Consider the following 18697-nt stretch of genomic DNA (forward strand, 5'->3'; position numbering starts at 1 on the left):
AGAAGTAGCCAAGGGTGGCTTTCCCAGCACTGAAAAGGGATTTGTGGAAGTTATGCTCTACTGTGCCTAAGGGAAGGGAATAGAGCATGCAATGCACTGCTAACATAAGGAGATGGCAGTAGGAGACAGCCCTTCTCCAGCTCAGTGATTTAGACTGATGCTCATCTTGTGGTCACTGAGCTAATTCYACATCAAGCATAAGAATCTATAGTTGCTCTTAGTTTCTGGTGCTTCTCCCTTCCCAGGTTCCAGGAGCCTTCCAGAAGGCTCTTCCTGCTCTTTCAGGGAAAATGGGCACCAGCTGAAGTGCTGGTGTCAAGGGGCATTGCTATGCAGCTGCAAGTGCCAACTGCTGATCTCCAATCTGGAAAGCAGGCATGAAGCTCATTTGCCAGACCATACTACAATTCATATGTCCACCAGAGGAAGAGACAAGAGCAACTTTTCAGAGAGATTTTCAAGAAAATGGCACAGATAAACTATTGGTCTGACATGCGGTCGACCTGTGGGGTAGCTCTGCATATTTCAGAATAGGAACTGATGTAGGAAGAGCAGTGCTATAAGAGTGCTATGAAAATCATCCATGAAATTCTGCAAATCTGTGCTGAGAGAGTTCCTGCTGTCCCTTGCCACCTTCTTACATTCCCATAAAATAGGCTTTATTTTTGGAGCAGGCAATCTTAAATAGGAATAATTGCTCCTGGAAATAACTCTTCCTCAGGTATCCAAAAGAAGACTTCAGGCTATATATGAAGCTACTTATTAACACTGATACAGACCTTTACTTTTCAGGTAATCTGTTCCCTGCAAGTCCTTCAGCCTAGGCTTCCTACTTTCTGATTCAAAGCATTCAGAAACTGTGGGCAACTCACAGGTTGGAACTATTTCTAAAAAATGCAAAGAACTACCTATCCCACAAAGGGAACAGACTTTCTTATAAGCTTAGTAACCCAAAAATCAGTTCATAGTGTTTCAGATTCTTGCAGCAATGATTGTCAGAGAGGACATGTATTTTTTTTTTTTTTTTTTTTACAAAGATACCATAGAGGCCTCTTGGATTCCCTCCGAGAGCAAGAAGTCCTTCCAGAATTGAAAGAAACAGAGCTTTTTGAAAGAAATCAAATAAATGAGTCAAGTTGTCTCTAATGCCGCATCCCCCTTGTCTACTTGAATGATGCAATACATAGGAGCTATTTAGTAACCCTGAGGAAGCAGAGCTGATACTGTGAAGCACGAGATTTAATTGCATCATCCTCAGAATAACTGGAAGCATAGTCAATAATAAAATTATCTTGTCCTTTCCAAAGTTCAGCCACAGAATTTAAACTCCTATCTAATTGCCAGGAATAAATCTTTTGTCACGATGCTACCATTCTTAACATGAGCTTCCTGCAGTGGTTGAATTGGCCTGAGAAGCCGGTACATAAATAGCCTTGCAGTTTTGTAATCTTTAACATTTTATGAATTGCCTATTCAGCTGGCTCCTTTTACAAGGCTGCTCTCATTTGCCCTCACTAACCCTATTCAATTGCCTCATTCACAAACATAAAGGCTTCTGTTTCACAGCAAGAACTGAAGTATTTCTCTAGCAGCCTTCTCTAGAAGCTGAGACACTCTAGAGCACCCCAGGTACTCTACAAGATACAATCCAATACAAAGCCCACAGAAGACAGAACAGCTGTGCAGAAGGTCCCATGCTCTCTAAGCTCAGAAAATGGCCTAATTTAATTCTTCTTGCTGAGGAAAAGAGCCATTTTCACAATGTAAGAATTTCTAGGACAGAGAAAATTGTCATATATCTATCCATCCTACACTTTTAAGGGCTTTCCTTTTTCACACCATGAATCCACCTACATAACAATATCATTGCATTAAGTATATCATCACTGAAGTCAGTAATAAGTTAAGTGACCGTGTTTTCTAATGAGTCAAAGCTCAGGATTCTACTCAGCTGAGAGAAAGAAGGAAATCTGGAGTTTTCAAGATTTTAGAAATTTCAAAAAATTCAAATTTTGTTTTGTTTTTATTTTGCAAAACTACCTTTGCAGGGCAGAGGCAAGGTAAGGTATAATAGAGGTGGATAACGTCAGCAGTGACACAGGCAGAACTGATCAAGATTAATGGTTCGCTCTCTTTCAACACAAGAGCTAGGAGTCATTACATGAAGCTAATAGTCGTGATCAGAACAAACAAAAGGAGGTGGGTCTTCACGCAATATGTGCATGAGCTAAGGACTCCTTGCCGTAGCATTTGTGGATATTGAAAATTCACATGGTTTTCCAGAGAGGCTGGAAAAGTTCACGGAAGAAGACAAGAGACCGCAGCCAATTAAGGCATTCTGTAAGCCGAAAGTGGTAGGAAACTGAGAGAACACTGGGAAGAAGTATTGTACATGTTTGCCTTGTTCTTATACTCTCTCTTGGGCATCCACTTTTGGCTGCTGTTGGAGAGAGGACAGTGCTTTTGTCTGATCTCATGCAGCTTTCTTATACTCGTCTTTAGTGAGTGACAGAAGAGGCTGGGCCTGGTTCTGTGCGKAATGCACTTGGTGAAAGGGGATGAAGCAGAAACAAGGTAAGAAGTGCGTATTTGGATAGCATAGCAGGTGAGGCTTTACAGATTTGAAATGTGAACCTAGTTTGTTAAGGGTCACAACTTTTCAGAAAATACAAACCATGTCTCAGTGGACTTTGGTTTGTGTTTCAGGTGTTAGGGAAGGTTTGCTGCTCAGACTAAAAATCAGGCAAAATTCACTGCTTAAGCCAACTTCTTTTTGAGATTTGTCTCAGATTAACGTGAATWACCATTTCACGACAGCAGAAGGTTAAAAATACTATAAGGAAGCCAGCTTTTGCTTGGAGACAAATGACCTATGCTGGTAAATAACACAYGCCTAGTGCTTAGAGAGTCATGGTAGCACCAAGGCCCAGCTGCCCTTCTAGCTGTAGCAGTTGGGACTGGGCAGCAAAAAAGAGAATGATGTTCCCCTTTCTGCCACCCATGAATGCCCGGGGGGGCTCTCTCTGTTTGTCACCTGTTATACTCCAGCTGCTCCAAGGAGAAGATATGCTTGTTGAAATATTCCTGAAGCTTCTCATTTGCATAGTTAATGTTAAACTGCTCAAAACGATTCACCTGTGAGAAGAAACAAAGATTATAAAATTAACATTCTTGTCCCCAGTCTCTAAAGGAACTTCCTGACAACAGCAAGGAGGAAGGTACCAGGCCTGGAATAGAGCCAGAGAGCAGAGAGACAAGAGGCAGCAGAGGTACATGAGGAGAACTATACAGGGAGGCCTACCAGAAGAACAGCTTCTGCAGTTCATGAAAGGTTAATGCAATAGGCTTAACTGCTAGTGAAGGATGCTAAAGATAGTCACATCTCTCTTCATCTTAGGAAGAACGAAATGTCATTCCCTAAATGTTAGTTCACTGGATTTTCTCTTCCTGTGAAATATCTGAGCAGTCACAAAATAGCTGCTCGACATACATCCTTCATCACTCACCATCAGAAGCAGTGCACACAGGAGTCTCAGCACAGGACAAAACAGATGCAACCAAAAAATGTGCGTTTAGAAGTCATACATTTAATTTACCCACAAGTAAAAAATTCATTATTACCTATCACAATGTATCTGCTTAGGACTTTGTCACAAAATGGACGTTGAACACCAGCCTATATGAACGCAGGTACCAGAAATGGACAGTTGAATACACCTTGCTGCTCCTAAAGGGAAGTGGCAGTGCAGAAGTCCTCCCAGAATACCCTATGCTAACCCACAGAAAATAGAAACATACCAAACTTCCTACATCTACTAACCTTTCCAAAACCAACCCATCTGAAAAAGACAAAATCCTGACCTGAAAGTTCTCGAAGCCAAAGATATCCAGGATGCCCACAGACTTAAAGTTTTCCTTGCCTTTGATCTTCGTGTTAATCTTGYTAATGAGCCATGAGAAACACTGGGAATACAGCGCCATAGAGAGGGAGTCCCTGGAGTCCGATGCCTGTAAATGTACAGAGAGGAAAAAAGGTGTTACAGGGAGAAGAGGGGCAAAGGGGGCACCAAGAATGTCTGCGGGACTTCAGGTCCCTCTCATTCCTCCTTACAGGCCTCAGCCTCCTATATCAATTATGCATTGTGCAATATGTATGCACAGTCATACATATGTATGCAAACAGCCCATCCATGTACAGGTGTACCAGGTCTGACCTTTGGGAAACTGAACTTGAGAGGCTGAAGGAAGCAGCAAAACCACCGACACTTTCTGGAGTAGGGGCTGGGGCAGGAGGGGTGGCAAAATACCTCATGACTASTAGTAGTTATTTGCATCACCTGAGCTAACATTTACAGTCACARACAAGGTATCTCAGCTCAGTACTGCTGGACGAGCAGTCAAGATGAGTATCAGCTCCATTTTTCAAAAATTGGCCAGGCAAGATCTAGGAGACTCCTCTGTCACCAACAGTAGCCTTGAAAAACCCCTCTCCAAAACTTACATGCAAACAGCATTATTTTATGGGAAGCCAGAGGTTGAGAGACCATTCTGGAGCTGACCCTACACCCCACGCAGGGATCATAACCCAGCATCACTGATTAAAAAAAGATAGTTTAAATTGTGAAGAGTAACAGGCAGCAGATAATTGGACATTTGTGGGTGTGAGGGGGGATATCTGAAATGCCCAGTTTGGTAACTGCAAGGAGCTGCATAGCATGAAGCAGCACAACTTCTAAAGGACCTTCCAGGACCAGCAGCAACCTCCCTGCTGGGAAGGGAAGTTGAGACCTAGCAAATGTAACAGTGCAGGAGCAGGTGGTGGGAGTAAGTGTGTGAAATAATCARTAAGGTAAAAGCTCTAATCTCATCATTTGTTAAATAAACCCCAGTATCCATATCTATTACAGGTTGTTGTTTACTCTGTCACACCTTTGACATCAAGGTAATTCCTTTTTAGGCCTGGCCAGCAAGGACAGAGATCTAAATGCACCTTCATCTTCTCCAGTTTTGCAAGCCTGAAAAATGCCAGTTCTGTTCTGCTTTGTTATGGCACAGTCCAACTACCTCCAAATCCTCCCAGGTCCCTCAGCTAGCTCATGAAGTGTTCAGCCTGCAAGATCCTACTTTCTGTCCAATCTTACTGTTTTTCTTCTCTCCCAGGAAAAGAGCTACTCCTATGCACACTCCATAGCCCAGGCTCTACTAAGCTGCATCTTAAAAATTAATTTCAGATTGCCTTATTCCATATGAAACCTTCACAAAAATCAATTCCACTGGCAATAAGACTGCTCTTCACCCTAGCATCTCCCCTCCAGCAACTCAAGGCCAGGCACAAATAGCAACCTCCCTTCTCCAGAGAAGGGAACATTTTAAAGCAGAGGCACACATGCTTTTTCTGGGCATTTCTTGTCTCCATTAGATGGAGTGTCTTATTACTTCAGCGTGAGGATGCCCTCAGCACCACCCTTCTGGGAGCAGAAATGCTCTGCTAGCCAAGTCAGTGTGGCTACACAGTAAGTTGGACTCATTTTCCAGGAACAGGACCTCCGCATCCAGCTGCAAGTGAACAAAGCTGCTTTCCTACACAATATGGTTTAAATGAGATTCTCAAAGGCTCCTTTCATCCTCCCAGCCCTGCCTGCCTTCAGCCCAGTTCATCCATTCAATGCACTGAAATGTCAAAGCTCAGACAGCCAACAAGTCTGTTACACAATGAGAAATTCCTGGCAGCACTCTCACCGTGTTCCCGCAACGACAAGCAGGAATAGGTGTATGCAGCACTCGAGGGCTTAAGCAGGAGCAGTCTTTACAATGCCAGTGTTCAGTGCAATGGGTTTAGCCAGCAATGAAGGCTCAGAGATAGCATCCATTTGCCGTAACAGCTTGCTTTCTAGCTGTCCTAGTGCTGGCCCCACCGGGCTGTGAGTAGTCAGCACAAAGTCTAACAAGCGGGAACATCAGGAGTAGCTATAACRTGAGGAAAAGTTCTGCTCAGGAGACTCTTGTACTCTCTCCAGCTGCGCACCAYTGCTCTGAGCCACACGGCACGTCTCCAGGATGCTTTGTTTCCATCCCTGTGCACTGCTACAGCGCAGGATGTCTACCGAGGACAGACAGTCAGGGGAGAAGAGAAACTGTGGTACTGGATTTTGGGGATACATAGCACAGACTGTAGGCTGAGAAATAATTATCACAACAGCAGCATTGCAGGGAAAGGTCAGGCGGTGACAGTAGATCACAGTCTATGACAAACCTATACTATTTCTTAAAGGTAAAGCTTAGTCTGTGATTTATTACCAGGTATGTAATATCTTGTGTCCTTAGCAAGAAAAGAAGCTACTACTCTGCTGTAATGAGCACAGGTGAGGCTTCAGCTTGAATACTGTGTCCAATTATGGGCACCCTACTTCACGAAAGATGTTAGAAAACTGGAGAAAACAGCTGAAAAAGAAGAGKTTCAGAAAATTACTTAGGAGGAAACTCTGAAGGAACTGGATTGTTTAGTTTAGAATAGAGAATACCAAGCAGGATACTTCACATAAGCAGTAGCTTAGTCTAAGGTGGACAGCTGGGATGGCAAAAGAAACTTAAATATTAGGAAAGTGTTTTCAGCTACAGAGTCTACTGCCACTGGCACTACAGCAGGATACTTAAAGAGGCCATGAAATCTCTTCCATGGGAAATTTCAAGAAAGGTTAGACAGAAATCTGTCAGAGAGAGCTCAGAAACAGTGGTTTCTCCACCAGTGTAGGGGTTGGGTTGATAATCCTCTGCATGCCGTGCCAGCCCAAGATTTCCACTACAGACGTTCATTTTTCTACGACACAATGCTTATTCCATCTAGTAATATTATCCTTTCTTTCCCAATGTCTTTCACTTCATTAACAACATAAGATTTTGAACAGCGTTATCTGTGCATGGACCTAAAACACCAAGAGTGCCCTCAAGTGATCAGTGACACCATAAACTAAAAATTATGCTTTAAGCATAAAGCACATCACTGTAATGAACCAGATAAGCAGGACTGCCTCAGTGATGCACTACAGGCCTTCAACAGGTAAGAACTGTGCATCAGTTTGTTTGGTCCTCTTCTGCTGTTGTACAGATGTACAAACAAGCTGCTGTGGGGTAATAACCTACCATCTGCTAGATGTTTTGTGGTAACTGTGTGTAAGCTTTTATTTTCYAGTATATGAAGCATAACTTGGGAGTTCTGCAGGCTAAAAACATACATGCATGCAATTACCATAAACATTTGATAAGCTCTCTGGTACACACACACAAGTTACTGTGCATGATATGAGTGTGACCATTTGCTTGAGACTGAAGATGATTTGAAACCAGCATTGTGCATTGCTTTCTGCAAGCTCCTTCCACCTTGTAAAGTCTAAAAAGCAGAAGCCATAGTGGGACCTGAACTACAAAATGAGGTCAAAAGACATGGGACACAGCTAAACAGGTGTAATGTTACTACAAGGTGTAACAGCAAATCTTAAACTTTAGTGGATCGTAGAAGGCAGGAGACAGAAGGCCTGGAGATGCCGAGGAGGCGGAAGGAGCAGTGCCCAGCAGCAGACTGGAAGAGGGCAAAGAGCCAGAGCAGATGGCACTGCCTAAGTGCTACCAGACTCTTCTGTAGAGCAGCTCTTACATTAAAACTGTATTTTAAGGGGGACAGATAAGATTTAAGTCAGAAGTTGACATAATACCTAGGTATCACAACTGAATTGGCCTCTAACATTTCCATGTGTTGGGACACTTCGGTGTCAGTCACATACACACAGTGACCAGAGTTTAGGCCTGGTGCTGCGACACAAGGCAATGCCACCACCTGCCTGGCTCAGACACAACTCTGTCGCAAGAAGATGAGTAGACTCGATCAGGTCAGCTATTTTGAGACTATCCTCCGTAGCTGGTGAAATAGCACAAGTAAGGGTGTCTACCAGTATTACAGTGGGCCACCAGTAGAAGAGCCCTGTGCTGGCTGCCAGTGCACAGTATCATTAGCCATATCTAAGGCAAATTGCTGACATGACTGACTTGCAATATATCATGCATTAAAAGCTATATCCAAGTACTAACTGTATCTTAGGGAAGCGTAACAAACACAACACTGAGCCAGAGATTGGTCAGGCTGAGACTGACGCAGGGCTCCTAGCATGCTGCATCTGCTCCCTCTTCATTGCAGTTGTTAAGTTTCTGCCCAGCACAAGTCAGGACCTCTGAGCTCCAGCATCCAGCCCAGTCATGGCCTCAGATCCCAGTGCTTCCACATGGTGCCCAAGCTAAGTGTTTTCCTTGCTGTTTCCCCAGTTTGTGGTGGTCTGGCTTTGACAAAAATTGTTCTCTCTTCACCTGACCCTTGTACTCGCAAGGCACACACAGAGATCACATTTGCCCCATGCTGATGGAGAGAGGTAGCTGCACAGAAGCAGCCCAGCATTTACCTGCTCCACGGTGAGAGGGGAGCTGATCTCTTCCCCACGCAGAATCATGGACCTCTGAGTCAGTACTTCGGAGAGTTGGAAAGCATCTAAGCCCAGGAGGTCACTGGCGATGTTCAACACTACGAGAGAAGAACAGACTTTTTCTCCCGCATGGGCCCTCATCACTCACGTGGTATCCACACTCCGCAGATCAGCATGGAAATCCCAGAGATTTCTCTAAGATAAGCATCAAAGCCCCGGCAGAAAGAGCACTGCCCTTTACTTTGATTCTCTTTAGCATGCCCAGAGCTGTAAGCAAACACATCCAATCCAAGGCAACCTTGGCCAACCCAAGGTTGACTTAGGCAAGGCAGCCTAAGTCAGCCTTTCCGCTGATAATAGGAAGAGTAAAACACTGTCTAAACGTCAGCACCAGCAAAATATTTATGGAAAGAGATATGTTTTGCTAAAGGCATAGTAGTGCAGTCTGAGCATGGATGTATCCAAATGATCACAGCRGGGTACCGTATCTGAACACATTCATCTGACCACAATTTCTCACACTCAAACAGTATTTGTACTGATGGCTGGTATAGCACAATGGTCCAGGTGTCATCTTTGGCTTAGGAAATCTCTTAACTGCTGATTGCTGGAGGCTAGCAAGACATATCTGATCAATCTATATGAACTCCATTTCCCACATACCAGCAGAAACAGGATGAACCAGCTGCTAAATGGGCTAGATAAGCTTTTTGTAAAAGACAAGAGATATGAAATGAACACAGACAGGTAGAGAAGTGTAAAAAAACAGCAAGGCAATAGTAATCTCATCCCTTTGTCAGATTTTTCTGTAAACAAAACCAAAAGATAGTTTAGAGGAAGAATACAAAGACAAGCTGTGAACTGGATTTTGCAAATGCTTTCAGGGAAATCTTCCCAAGAACAAAAGGTAACTTCTATCTGAAGCAATATCATACTCATTCGACATTACACAAAACTACACTCAAGAGTATTAGTTAAATACACTCATGAGATGAGCTACTAGACTACACCACTATATCATATTCTTATTCTTCAGATTCCAACAGTAATTATGAGACCCCAAGCAGGATGAGAACCATGTACCATAAACACATAGAGCTTCTTCTTCAAACAACTTCCAATTCAGTTTCAGATTAGACATATATGATTGCATGCAAGCATGTTACAAAAAGGAAAAGGGAGAAGGTTGGAGAGGATGAGAACTAACAAGGACAGAAGCTCTCAGTCAGAGGTAAGCAGTGTGCATGGCTCAAGTGCTCCAAAACTCCTCTACTAAATTTTTAATTATTCCATGTACAAAAATCTATCTGCCTGATGTTACAGATTATTTCAATATCATTATATCTATAAAGTCAAACTGTATAATATGAAAAATACATAATAATAAATAGCTAGAAAATGACAGAAACAGTGTACAGAGCCTACTTTTGATGTATTTTAGACCCACAGAAGGAAGATGCGTATTACTAGGCACTTAGGCAGGTAAATTAACTATTTGTCACTTCTACTATATTTTGTCAAACAKATTTTTGTTTTAAACAAAAGTATCTGGCTGTGTGAGAGCTGACAGACCACTGCTTAATCCTGTCACCAAAAGAGAATTCAGCCATGCTGAATGATCACACTGAACCACAGGCATCAGGAGACCTGGTGCAATGAGATGATAACAGGGTTGCAAAAGGAGGTCGTCAATAAGCGATGCAGTTAACTTGAGTCATGGAGCACTTGTGATATATATTTATTGCTTCTGTCTGTTTAGAGATTTACTTTACCAGACCAATTCAGATTGGATAATGGTAACAGAGTGGACATTATCAGATACTTCAAAGGAAGATGTATGAAAGTCTTTAATGGACTCCTTTTACCTAAAACTCTTGCGTGTCCTATTTCTTCCTGCTCTTTCAATGCAAATCACAGAGAAATTATGAATCTGTGGACTGAGACCTAGAGTATCCAGGAGAACAAGCCAAACACAGGCCACATGCCAGCTAAATCATGCTGGTGCTCTGCAGGCATGCAGCGAGCAGCAATGCTTTTGCAAATTTAAACTGCTGAAAATCTGCTGGCAAAGGCCCTGTGGGCCAGAATATCAGGGATAAAGGATGATGGAGTGAGTTTTGCTGGGGGGGTTTAATGGGACTCTGCATGTCTACCAAGTTGCTAAGGTCCCACTTACCTGCTTTCGTTGTAATCTGGGCCCCTCCAGCTGTCATAAATTCAACATTTCCCAGATGAAGTGTACCAGAAAGAAGTTTGAAGATGTCTCGGATCTCTTCAGTGCTGAAGTCCATCACCTTCATGGCAGTCTACGCAAAACCATATAGCAGGCATTGGCTGTACGCACAGCCACAGTACAATGAAACCACAACACTCATGCCCAGCCCACACAAAAGGTAAGAGCCAGAACTGGGGTCATCAGGAATCAAAATTAAAAACTGGGGAAGATACAGCTCCTCTCTCAGCTATACATCTGTCAGTACTCTTTACTGTCTGCCATTTTCTCCTTTCTTTTGCAGTATGCCCATCTAAGACGGGTGCTTCCTTGTCCTCAGGCTGGAGTTTACTACTGATTCTGCCTGCCCTTCACAGGGGGAATGTGTCTGTGCCTGCATGGAGCAGTCATCCCTGACAGCCGGCAATACAGGTTACGGATGTCACTGGACTGCTTCCACCTTCTGCTTTATTGTCTTCCATGAAGGACAGATCCCTATTTCACCCTTAGTTAACTTTAGCTCAGAACAGTAAAGATACATACAGCATGATTTAAAGTCAGGCTTTCGGTGCTAACTGCTATAGGGTTAGGAACAGAAGGTTACCAGGTAACGCACAAGTGTGCCACAAGCCTGCCTGACCACTACGTTTCCTCTGTTTTAGTGCCTCTTACCCAGTTTTTGGGGGTATAAGTCAACTTTAAGAGAGAGAATGTGGTTTTCATGTATTTGTCATATCAGTGGGGCGTTCTGGGGTTCTAGGTCCCTTCTTTCCCCGAGACTCCTCTTTGGCTGAGGTATAAATGCCATGTTGCCATTGAAAACTGCTAGATAGGAGACACTTCCTTCCCTTAATTCAGGTCTTATAAGCAGAAGTTATTGAAATCCTAACTGCTCTCACCTCATCAATCTCATTTCACCTACGTTATTAAATCCCTCAGGGCTGTAGTACATCACTTATCTAACAAACATGAATTGTATCTGGTAAAGTGCCACAGGTCTATAAGAACCTATGTGGTGTTTAAAAACATACGCTGTTAGCACAGCTTTACCATAACATTTCTGGAGAACAYTACTTTAGGCCAGACTGCTCCCTTCTAAAGATCGATGTGAGGTTTCCTGGATCAGGCTGCCATAGATGGCTCCCCTTCACAGGAATTGCCAGGAGGAGGGGGCGAGGTTCACGCTCCCCAAATCTCCATCACTCTAAATTATTATTAATTCTTGACTACTTCCCAAACTCCTCTATTCCTGTACATTAAAAACACTCTTCAAGCCCTRCTTATACTTCAAGTCCAGGTACAGCTGAATTTCAGACTCATTACACACTCAGAGGTTGGCTTACAGCAAATAGATTCAATCTGAAATTTAGATCCTACAACATGTTTAGCCCATGGGATTGTGCCAAAGCAGCCCAGGAGGAGCTAAGGCAGGACTCACCATGACCTTACTGAACATCTCTCTGTCGTTCAGGTTCTCGTCGTTCACACAGCCAGACTGGTTCAGGTAGTGATAGCTCTCTGGCTCAGAGAGGGAGAGGCTGTCTGCAACAGAGATGAGGAGGTCAGGGGAAAGACAGCAATTTATTTAGCAGTCAGTCTTTTCCTTCTAGAATCTTGGTCCCCCCAAACAGTGGGTATCTTCATCAGAGCAGGAGGTCTTCTGAACAGATTCCATATCCCTCARTAGCCTGATCTGGACAGTGAAATGCCCTGAGGAAGAGGCGGGAGAAGGTRGGTGGTAACAGAGCTGGCAGATGGTTCACAAAGTGATTCAGAACAGTCCAATCCCAAGGTGACTGCAGAGTCACAGAAGCATTTTTCAATATTGAGTTGACTAAGCAAAAGAATGGAAGATAAAATTCAGTCTTCTGAAGCACACAGAAAAACAATCCTAACTGTATACACACACAGTAATGGGCTCTAAATTAGATATCATCACGAGAGAGAGTTCAGAGAGCCACAATATAGAAGTCTCTGAAAAAAATCAGCTCAGTGCTCAGCACAATCAAAAAGATGAATATTAGAAACTACTAGGAGAAGAAACAAGGACAAAACACAAAACCAGAATTATATCAGTGTACGTATCTTTGGCACATCCACATCTTGAATACTGTCTGCAGGCTAGGTCTGCCATTTCAAAAAAGATAGAGAAAAACTAAAAGAGCTATGGAGAAAGAAGACAAGGATGATCAAGAGACACCAACACATTACACATGGGGAAGGTGAAATGGCCTGGGAAACCAGCTGGGAAGGGAGATGGGGAAGAACAGCAGARATCTTCTGAAGAACCACCTGTTTCCTACACTTTCCCCAAATACCTGCTCGTCACGGTCCTCACCATCTCCCTTTGCATTAGATGGATCTTTAAATTGGCCCATGTGGTCATTTGTACATGAACTCCGCGGAGCTGAAGCCTCACTCCTCACACTTCATTCAGCGTCAGGCCCACTGCTTCCATCCGACTATTTTACTGCAAACATCCGATATTGCACTGCAAAGGGGATTCCTCCAAGGCTTGTAACTTCTGCTTTCTCTGCATGCCCTTTTCCAGGCAAACCTCGCCCTTCCCCACATACAGAGCTAAACCCTTTGTACAGGTATTAGACACGTTTTGACTGTAGTCCTATCTCTTCATCCCTTTCTAATTGCTCTCTCCTGTTACCTACACTGAAGGTTTGTTGTAAAAGTTGTCTGTCAGTCCAACCTTTGAACTCCTCTACCAGCTTCCATTAGCAYCTGAATCAGGACTTTAGCCTTTCTTTGCCTCTAGCCCATTTCCTTACCTTGTTTCCCCATATTCCGCCTTTGCTTTGCACTCAGAATGCCTGAAACGCCTTGTGCATATAGCATTTTTGCCATTCTCAGCCTCTTCCCCCATCTTCCCTTTCTGTGTTTTCCACAAAATCACCACATGACCTTCAAGGAAAAGCTCTATATCAAGTACCAGAAATATCCATGGGCCAGTTGACTTACACCTGCCAAGGCTTCACTTATCGGTCTGGAAAGAGGACTGAGAAAGCAATATTCCAGAAAATGAAGTTACCTTTCTGCTCTCCGCTCACACCAGCTAGCAGAGCATAAAAGATGTGATAATTCCTCTCTCCAGGGTTCTGGTGTACCACCCTGTTCTGAAACAAAGAATGCAGAAGTAGCCAGTAGAAAGAGATTGCACTTGGACTGTAAAGGTAAAGAGAGGACTAGAATACAGGTAAGTCACTAGGGCCAACGCACAAGGGTGTTTCTTCCAGCTTAGTGATGGYGATGTCTAAATAAGCTCTGCATCAAGACCCTGTTTTATGGGGCTGTGCACTTAAGTGCACGTGAACTTCTCCAAACTCATTTAGAGAGTGCACAGGGAGAAAACGAATCCTGTTAGTTCCAGCTCTGTTCCTTAGTGAGCTGCTGAGTCCAAGATACATTAAATCAGAGCAGGGACTGCTGCACTTGGAGTTGTCTCCCTGAAAACCTCTCACTGAGGTTCCAGGTGCTTGTTCTCGCTCCCTTTCCCCTCAGTAAACAGCTTTTTTCTTTTCGGAGTCAATGTTTGCCCGCTGTTTATCAAAGGCAGAAGGACAGATTCTGACATATGCAAAATAAATGTTTCTCTGCCTCCCTCCTTCCTTGGGACAGCTGCAGTAGTGACACCTAAAGAGCTAATGCAGCTCCCTGTGACAGAAGTACCACCACGTAGTAGAGAAGAGTGGGTGCTCCTCCCCSACAGCTCTGGGGAGAGGGCTCATCCAGCAGACAATGGAGATGATACCTACCTTTTCCAGCAAATCTGGACAACGGGTTAAGGAGAAAACATTCAAGTGAGACAGAGATTTCCTGACAACTGGCAAAGAATSTTCTATGTACACTGGAATGAAGCCAGTAACAAGCTACAAATCATTAATAACTCACCTTTTTGAAAGTGGACAAAGAATAGCCCCAAACATCACCTCAGATTCTCCTCTCTCCTTCTTGTCCAGGAAGCTATTATGTGCCAGAGAGATATTTAAAAGGGGAAGATCAGATCCAGCATAGACCTGCACAACATTGGGGTAATCTAACAAAGGAGGAGCCACATCAGGGTTATGTAGAGACATTAGAGAGGCTACTCTAGTCTGAAAGTCTGTATTTCACACAGCAAGTCTTGCATCAGTTCTCATTGATTCGGCCAGAGACAGCTATCTTTAATCTGCTGACAACACAAAGAGCAGAGACTAAACAGTCAAAGCCTGCTATTTACAACAGTAGTAAATTCATCTGGCTGCTGCTTCAGTGGCAATTGGTACGGTTTCAGTGATCAGCAGCTTTGACCATCACCATCAAGCAGTGCAGTCAGCTGCCTCAAGTAGACAGAAGATACGTCAGAGCTCCTGGGAGATGGGCACGTGGGCATGCAGAGAAGACAATAGTTGCAGCACAACAGAATTTGACTATATCCAATCTTCCATGCCTTGATTAGAGTTTGAAAGCCCACTGGAGATGGGACAGCTGAAAACAAAGTTGTAATTGGCCCTCTACATCCAAATATTGTGCAGGATATGTTGACTCTTAGCTCGGTCTCACTTTTCTAAATTCATGAATTTATTAATAGATCTAAAATAGGGGAATGATCTGTTGGAAAAAAAATAGGATGCAATAAATACATGAGGAATCTGAGTAGCAAATTCTATGGATTTAAGTATTAAGTGTTGAGACTGCCGGATTCAAAAGTCAAACTATGTCCCCCACCTAATGCCTAGTCATGAGTTTTCCAGAGATGCAGAAGGTAGGTACTGCAGATCCACAAAACAAAAACTTCTTCCCCCTTTAAGTAACTTGCAATTTTGCCCACAATTATAGATTAGCTTTGAGGAAACTGCAGTGGGGGATTTCCTGACCCATTTTGAGCTCCTCCTCATCTTCAATCGCTCCATTCATTTTTGGTCCATCGTAGGAAAGGATACARTCAGTGACTCGCCCTCCCTGGATATGTCCATGCTGAGAGAAATGCAGCTGGATGAACTTGCCGAAGCGGCTGGAGTTGTTGTTATAAACTGTCTTGGCATTCCCAAAGGCCTCCAGAATAGGGCTGCAGAAACAAGGCAATCACGATATGATTGATGACATGATACCACTGCAACAAAACCAGGACCCAGTCTTTTGCCATTTGCACAGCACGCACTGCCGTGTAAGATTAATTTGTCACAGCACCAGACCGGACAAGCAGGAAGAGCTGAAGGGCAAGGAAAGATGGCAAGAGCAATTTAACACGCTGTTAGTCAAATTTTAAACCTTCCGKATTGGAGTTAATTAAATCAGTCCCTGATCAGTATGGGCAGCTGGTGTTTGCACTGTCTAGGGCATTCCCCACCAGTGTGGCTTCTGGGAAGTAAAGGCAGTAAGACCTATCCAGGTTGTACACTTAATACACCAGCAGCCGATGAAACGGGCTTTTTCGTTTTTCAGGTACAAAAATATCAGTCATTTGTAGCACATACTTTTTCATTTCTGCTTCCACCTTTGAAAGTGTATAAGCCATCTCCTGAAACTGCATGAAAACATTTCCACTTTAATAGACAAATATGGTACTACACTAATTTATTTGGTCATACTGGAACACACAAACATTTGCTGTTACTTAAATTTTGCTTAGGYTGATACAAGCCGTATAGTTTCCAAGCAGAGGGAATATACATACACATCACATATTTGAAAACTTCTTTCTAAGAGAGCCACATCATCCTTTCCAAATCAGGAAAAATATTATCAAAAAAAAAAATCACAATAACTTCAGACTGGTAATGAGTTAAAGAACTCACTTATTATTTCATTTTAAAACTAGCTTTCCTGGTCAACTTCCTGCTTTCAGCAGGTTCATACCACATGGAAAACAGTGAGTGAAAATGCAGCTTGGTTCTAGTTCCACAATACATCAAGGAAAAATCCATATTATTTAAACTGACACACTGAATCCAGGATTAAAATACTAATTTTTACATTTTAACAAATTCTAAAATAATCTGAAAGTCTGACAAGCAATGATTCATAGCCATTCTACAAGAGTGGCCTGTGTGTGGCCAATTTTAATTCTAAACTATATAGAGTTTTTAATAAAAGTGAAGTTATTGCCCTGAGAAATATCTTTTTTTTAAAAAAAAAAAGGAAAGAAAAAAGAAATCTCCATCTATCTACTGTGCAGTTCCATGCAGGACAGAGGCAGATACAGGATTATCCAAAAGTTACCAAATAATTATAACAAATTAAGACATGCCACGACTAGTAATGACTTCAGATACCCCTGGAGTTTGCCGAAAATACCAGGCTGGTTCTACTTTGTCTGCGTTAGCTAAGTGACAGCGGTGGCTGTGGGAAAAGCCCAACAATCTTCGAGAAACCTCAGGCAGTATTTTCCTAATTTATCTCCTGGAAATATCACTTTAAGCAAACAACACACGTTAGAACCATAGGAAACCCAGTCACAGAAATCTGTGCGCACAGACCAGGAGGAATTTAAATTCCTTGTGCCGTAGAAACCGAAACCCAAGACCCACAGCTCTTAGGCAAGTGTGTAAGTAATGTCAGACACAGGAGCGTCCCGCTGCGCTCACCAGTGCCACGAAGCAGCAAAAATTAATGGGAACAACTAGGAAGAGGGAGGACASGGCTAAGTTTTCTGACTATCAGAGTTGCAGTGAGAGCAATCAGTAACCAGGCAGGCAATCTTTACGGCTCCAAATAACATTAAATTAGATAACCAAAGCACAAGGAAACACCTTTACAGTTTAGTCTGGCAACGCGCTCGTGCACATGAGTGCAGAAGTGGTTTGGGGCTGGGGGGAATTAGCACTGGATGTTTGAGGCTGGCAGCAACTTCAGCAYGGCGGGGGAGCGAGGCAATACAGCGGGGAGCGAGGACGGGTGCGCAGACAGAGCAAAGGGGCCCGCACGCCTCTCACCGCGCGGCCACCGAGGCAGCGGGGAACAGCCCAAGGCTGCATCAGGAGGGTGACACCATCTGCCACCCTCCGCTGGGGCTGGATGTGCGCAGGGAGCGGAACAAGGGGGACCAGTTTCAACGGGGCGACGGGAAGCAAAGCCTGGATTTTGGAAATATTGCAGCACAGGCAGCTCCCAGGAGTCAGGCACAGTGCTGAAGACAAGAAAGAGTGTTTGAAAATAAAAGGAGTGAATAACAGAAAAGGTTGTTTTGTTGTCAGTGTTGGTGAGAAATAAATTTGAGAGGAAAGTTATCAGCATTTTTAATGAACTGATGGATGATGGTTTTCTTTCTTTCCAAGGAGGAAAACAGACCACATCCACAGTGCAAAGGGAGTTTGCAGACCCTGGTTTCTGAGAAAAACACCAAGCATGCCCGTTACAACACAGAAGTAAAGAGAACAAAAGTGACATAACGCTTCGTTTATAGTTCTGTCTGAAACAGAGGCAGAATCCAGCATTGCTCCCAAACACATGCTGGGGTGCAAGGATGAAAAACTGCCATGAACCAACCCAGTTGAGGGTCATCAGCAGAGCAAGCCAAGCTGAACAGGAATCATACCACGGAAACTCATTAGGAGTGGCAGCAGCTTCCAGCTCTGCCTTCAGCTTCCCATCTTTGGGGAAAAGGTGACATACTATTTTTCTGCATGTGAACTGAGATAGCTCACACAGCGCTAGAGATGAATGCAAAACAAGTTGTGAGCTCTCTCTCTAATCCACCTCATCACTATGGGATCTTGAAAGATGAGAAATCGCCTAGCATCGTAAGCTTTCTGGATCACAGTCAAGGTACCGCTTAACCACTAAGTAAACTTGAGCTTCTTAAGCCGCTTGCTTTAAGGTGGATTCTGCGGATCTTGAGTCTTGACTGTATTGCTCTTAAGAGCTTTTTTCAATTTTCCAGCATGCCTTGTAAAATCTGTACACCTGCAAGGGATGAAGYAACCTACAGTAGTCTCCTGAGCATCAGGCAAAGTGACAGCAACCCTTCTGCTCAGTGCTGCTCTGCTTGTCAGGACCCTAAGTGCCATGCTGTCGCAGCTGCAGC

General features: G+C 43.5%; 1 protein-coding gene across 1 annotated transcript in view; it reads right to left on the bottom strand.

Annotated features, from left to right (window-relative positions):
- Positions 1-18697, bottom strand: part of LOC146600280 (unconventional myosin-X-like) — a 104765-nt gene that overhangs the window by 58577 nt on the left and 27491 nt on the right. Inside the window, exons 6-13 of the mRNA XM_085325904.1 lie at positions 15615-15739; positions 14448-14461; positions 13724-13808; positions 12119-12222; positions 10645-10774; positions 8448-8566; positions 3862-4008; positions 3035-3135 (exon numbers count right to left, since the gene is read on the bottom strand). Of these exons, the coding sequence (XP_085182030.1) occupies positions 3035-3135; positions 3862-4008; positions 8448-8566; positions 10645-10774; positions 12119-12222; positions 13724-13808; positions 14448-14461; positions 15615-15739 (825 nt within the window). The remainder of the gene's footprint in view (positions 1-3034; positions 3136-3861; positions 4009-8447; positions 8567-10644; positions 10775-12118; positions 12223-13723; positions 13809-14447; positions 14462-15614; positions 15740-18697) is intronic.

This window comes from Rhea americana, unplaced genomic scaffold (genome assembly GCF_003343005.1).
Source record: "Rhea americana isolate MKP2758 unplaced genomic scaffold, rheAme1 scaffold_124, whole genome shotgun sequence".
Taxonomy (NCBI): Eukaryota; Metazoa; Chordata; class Aves; order Rheiformes; family Rheidae; genus Rhea; species Rhea americana.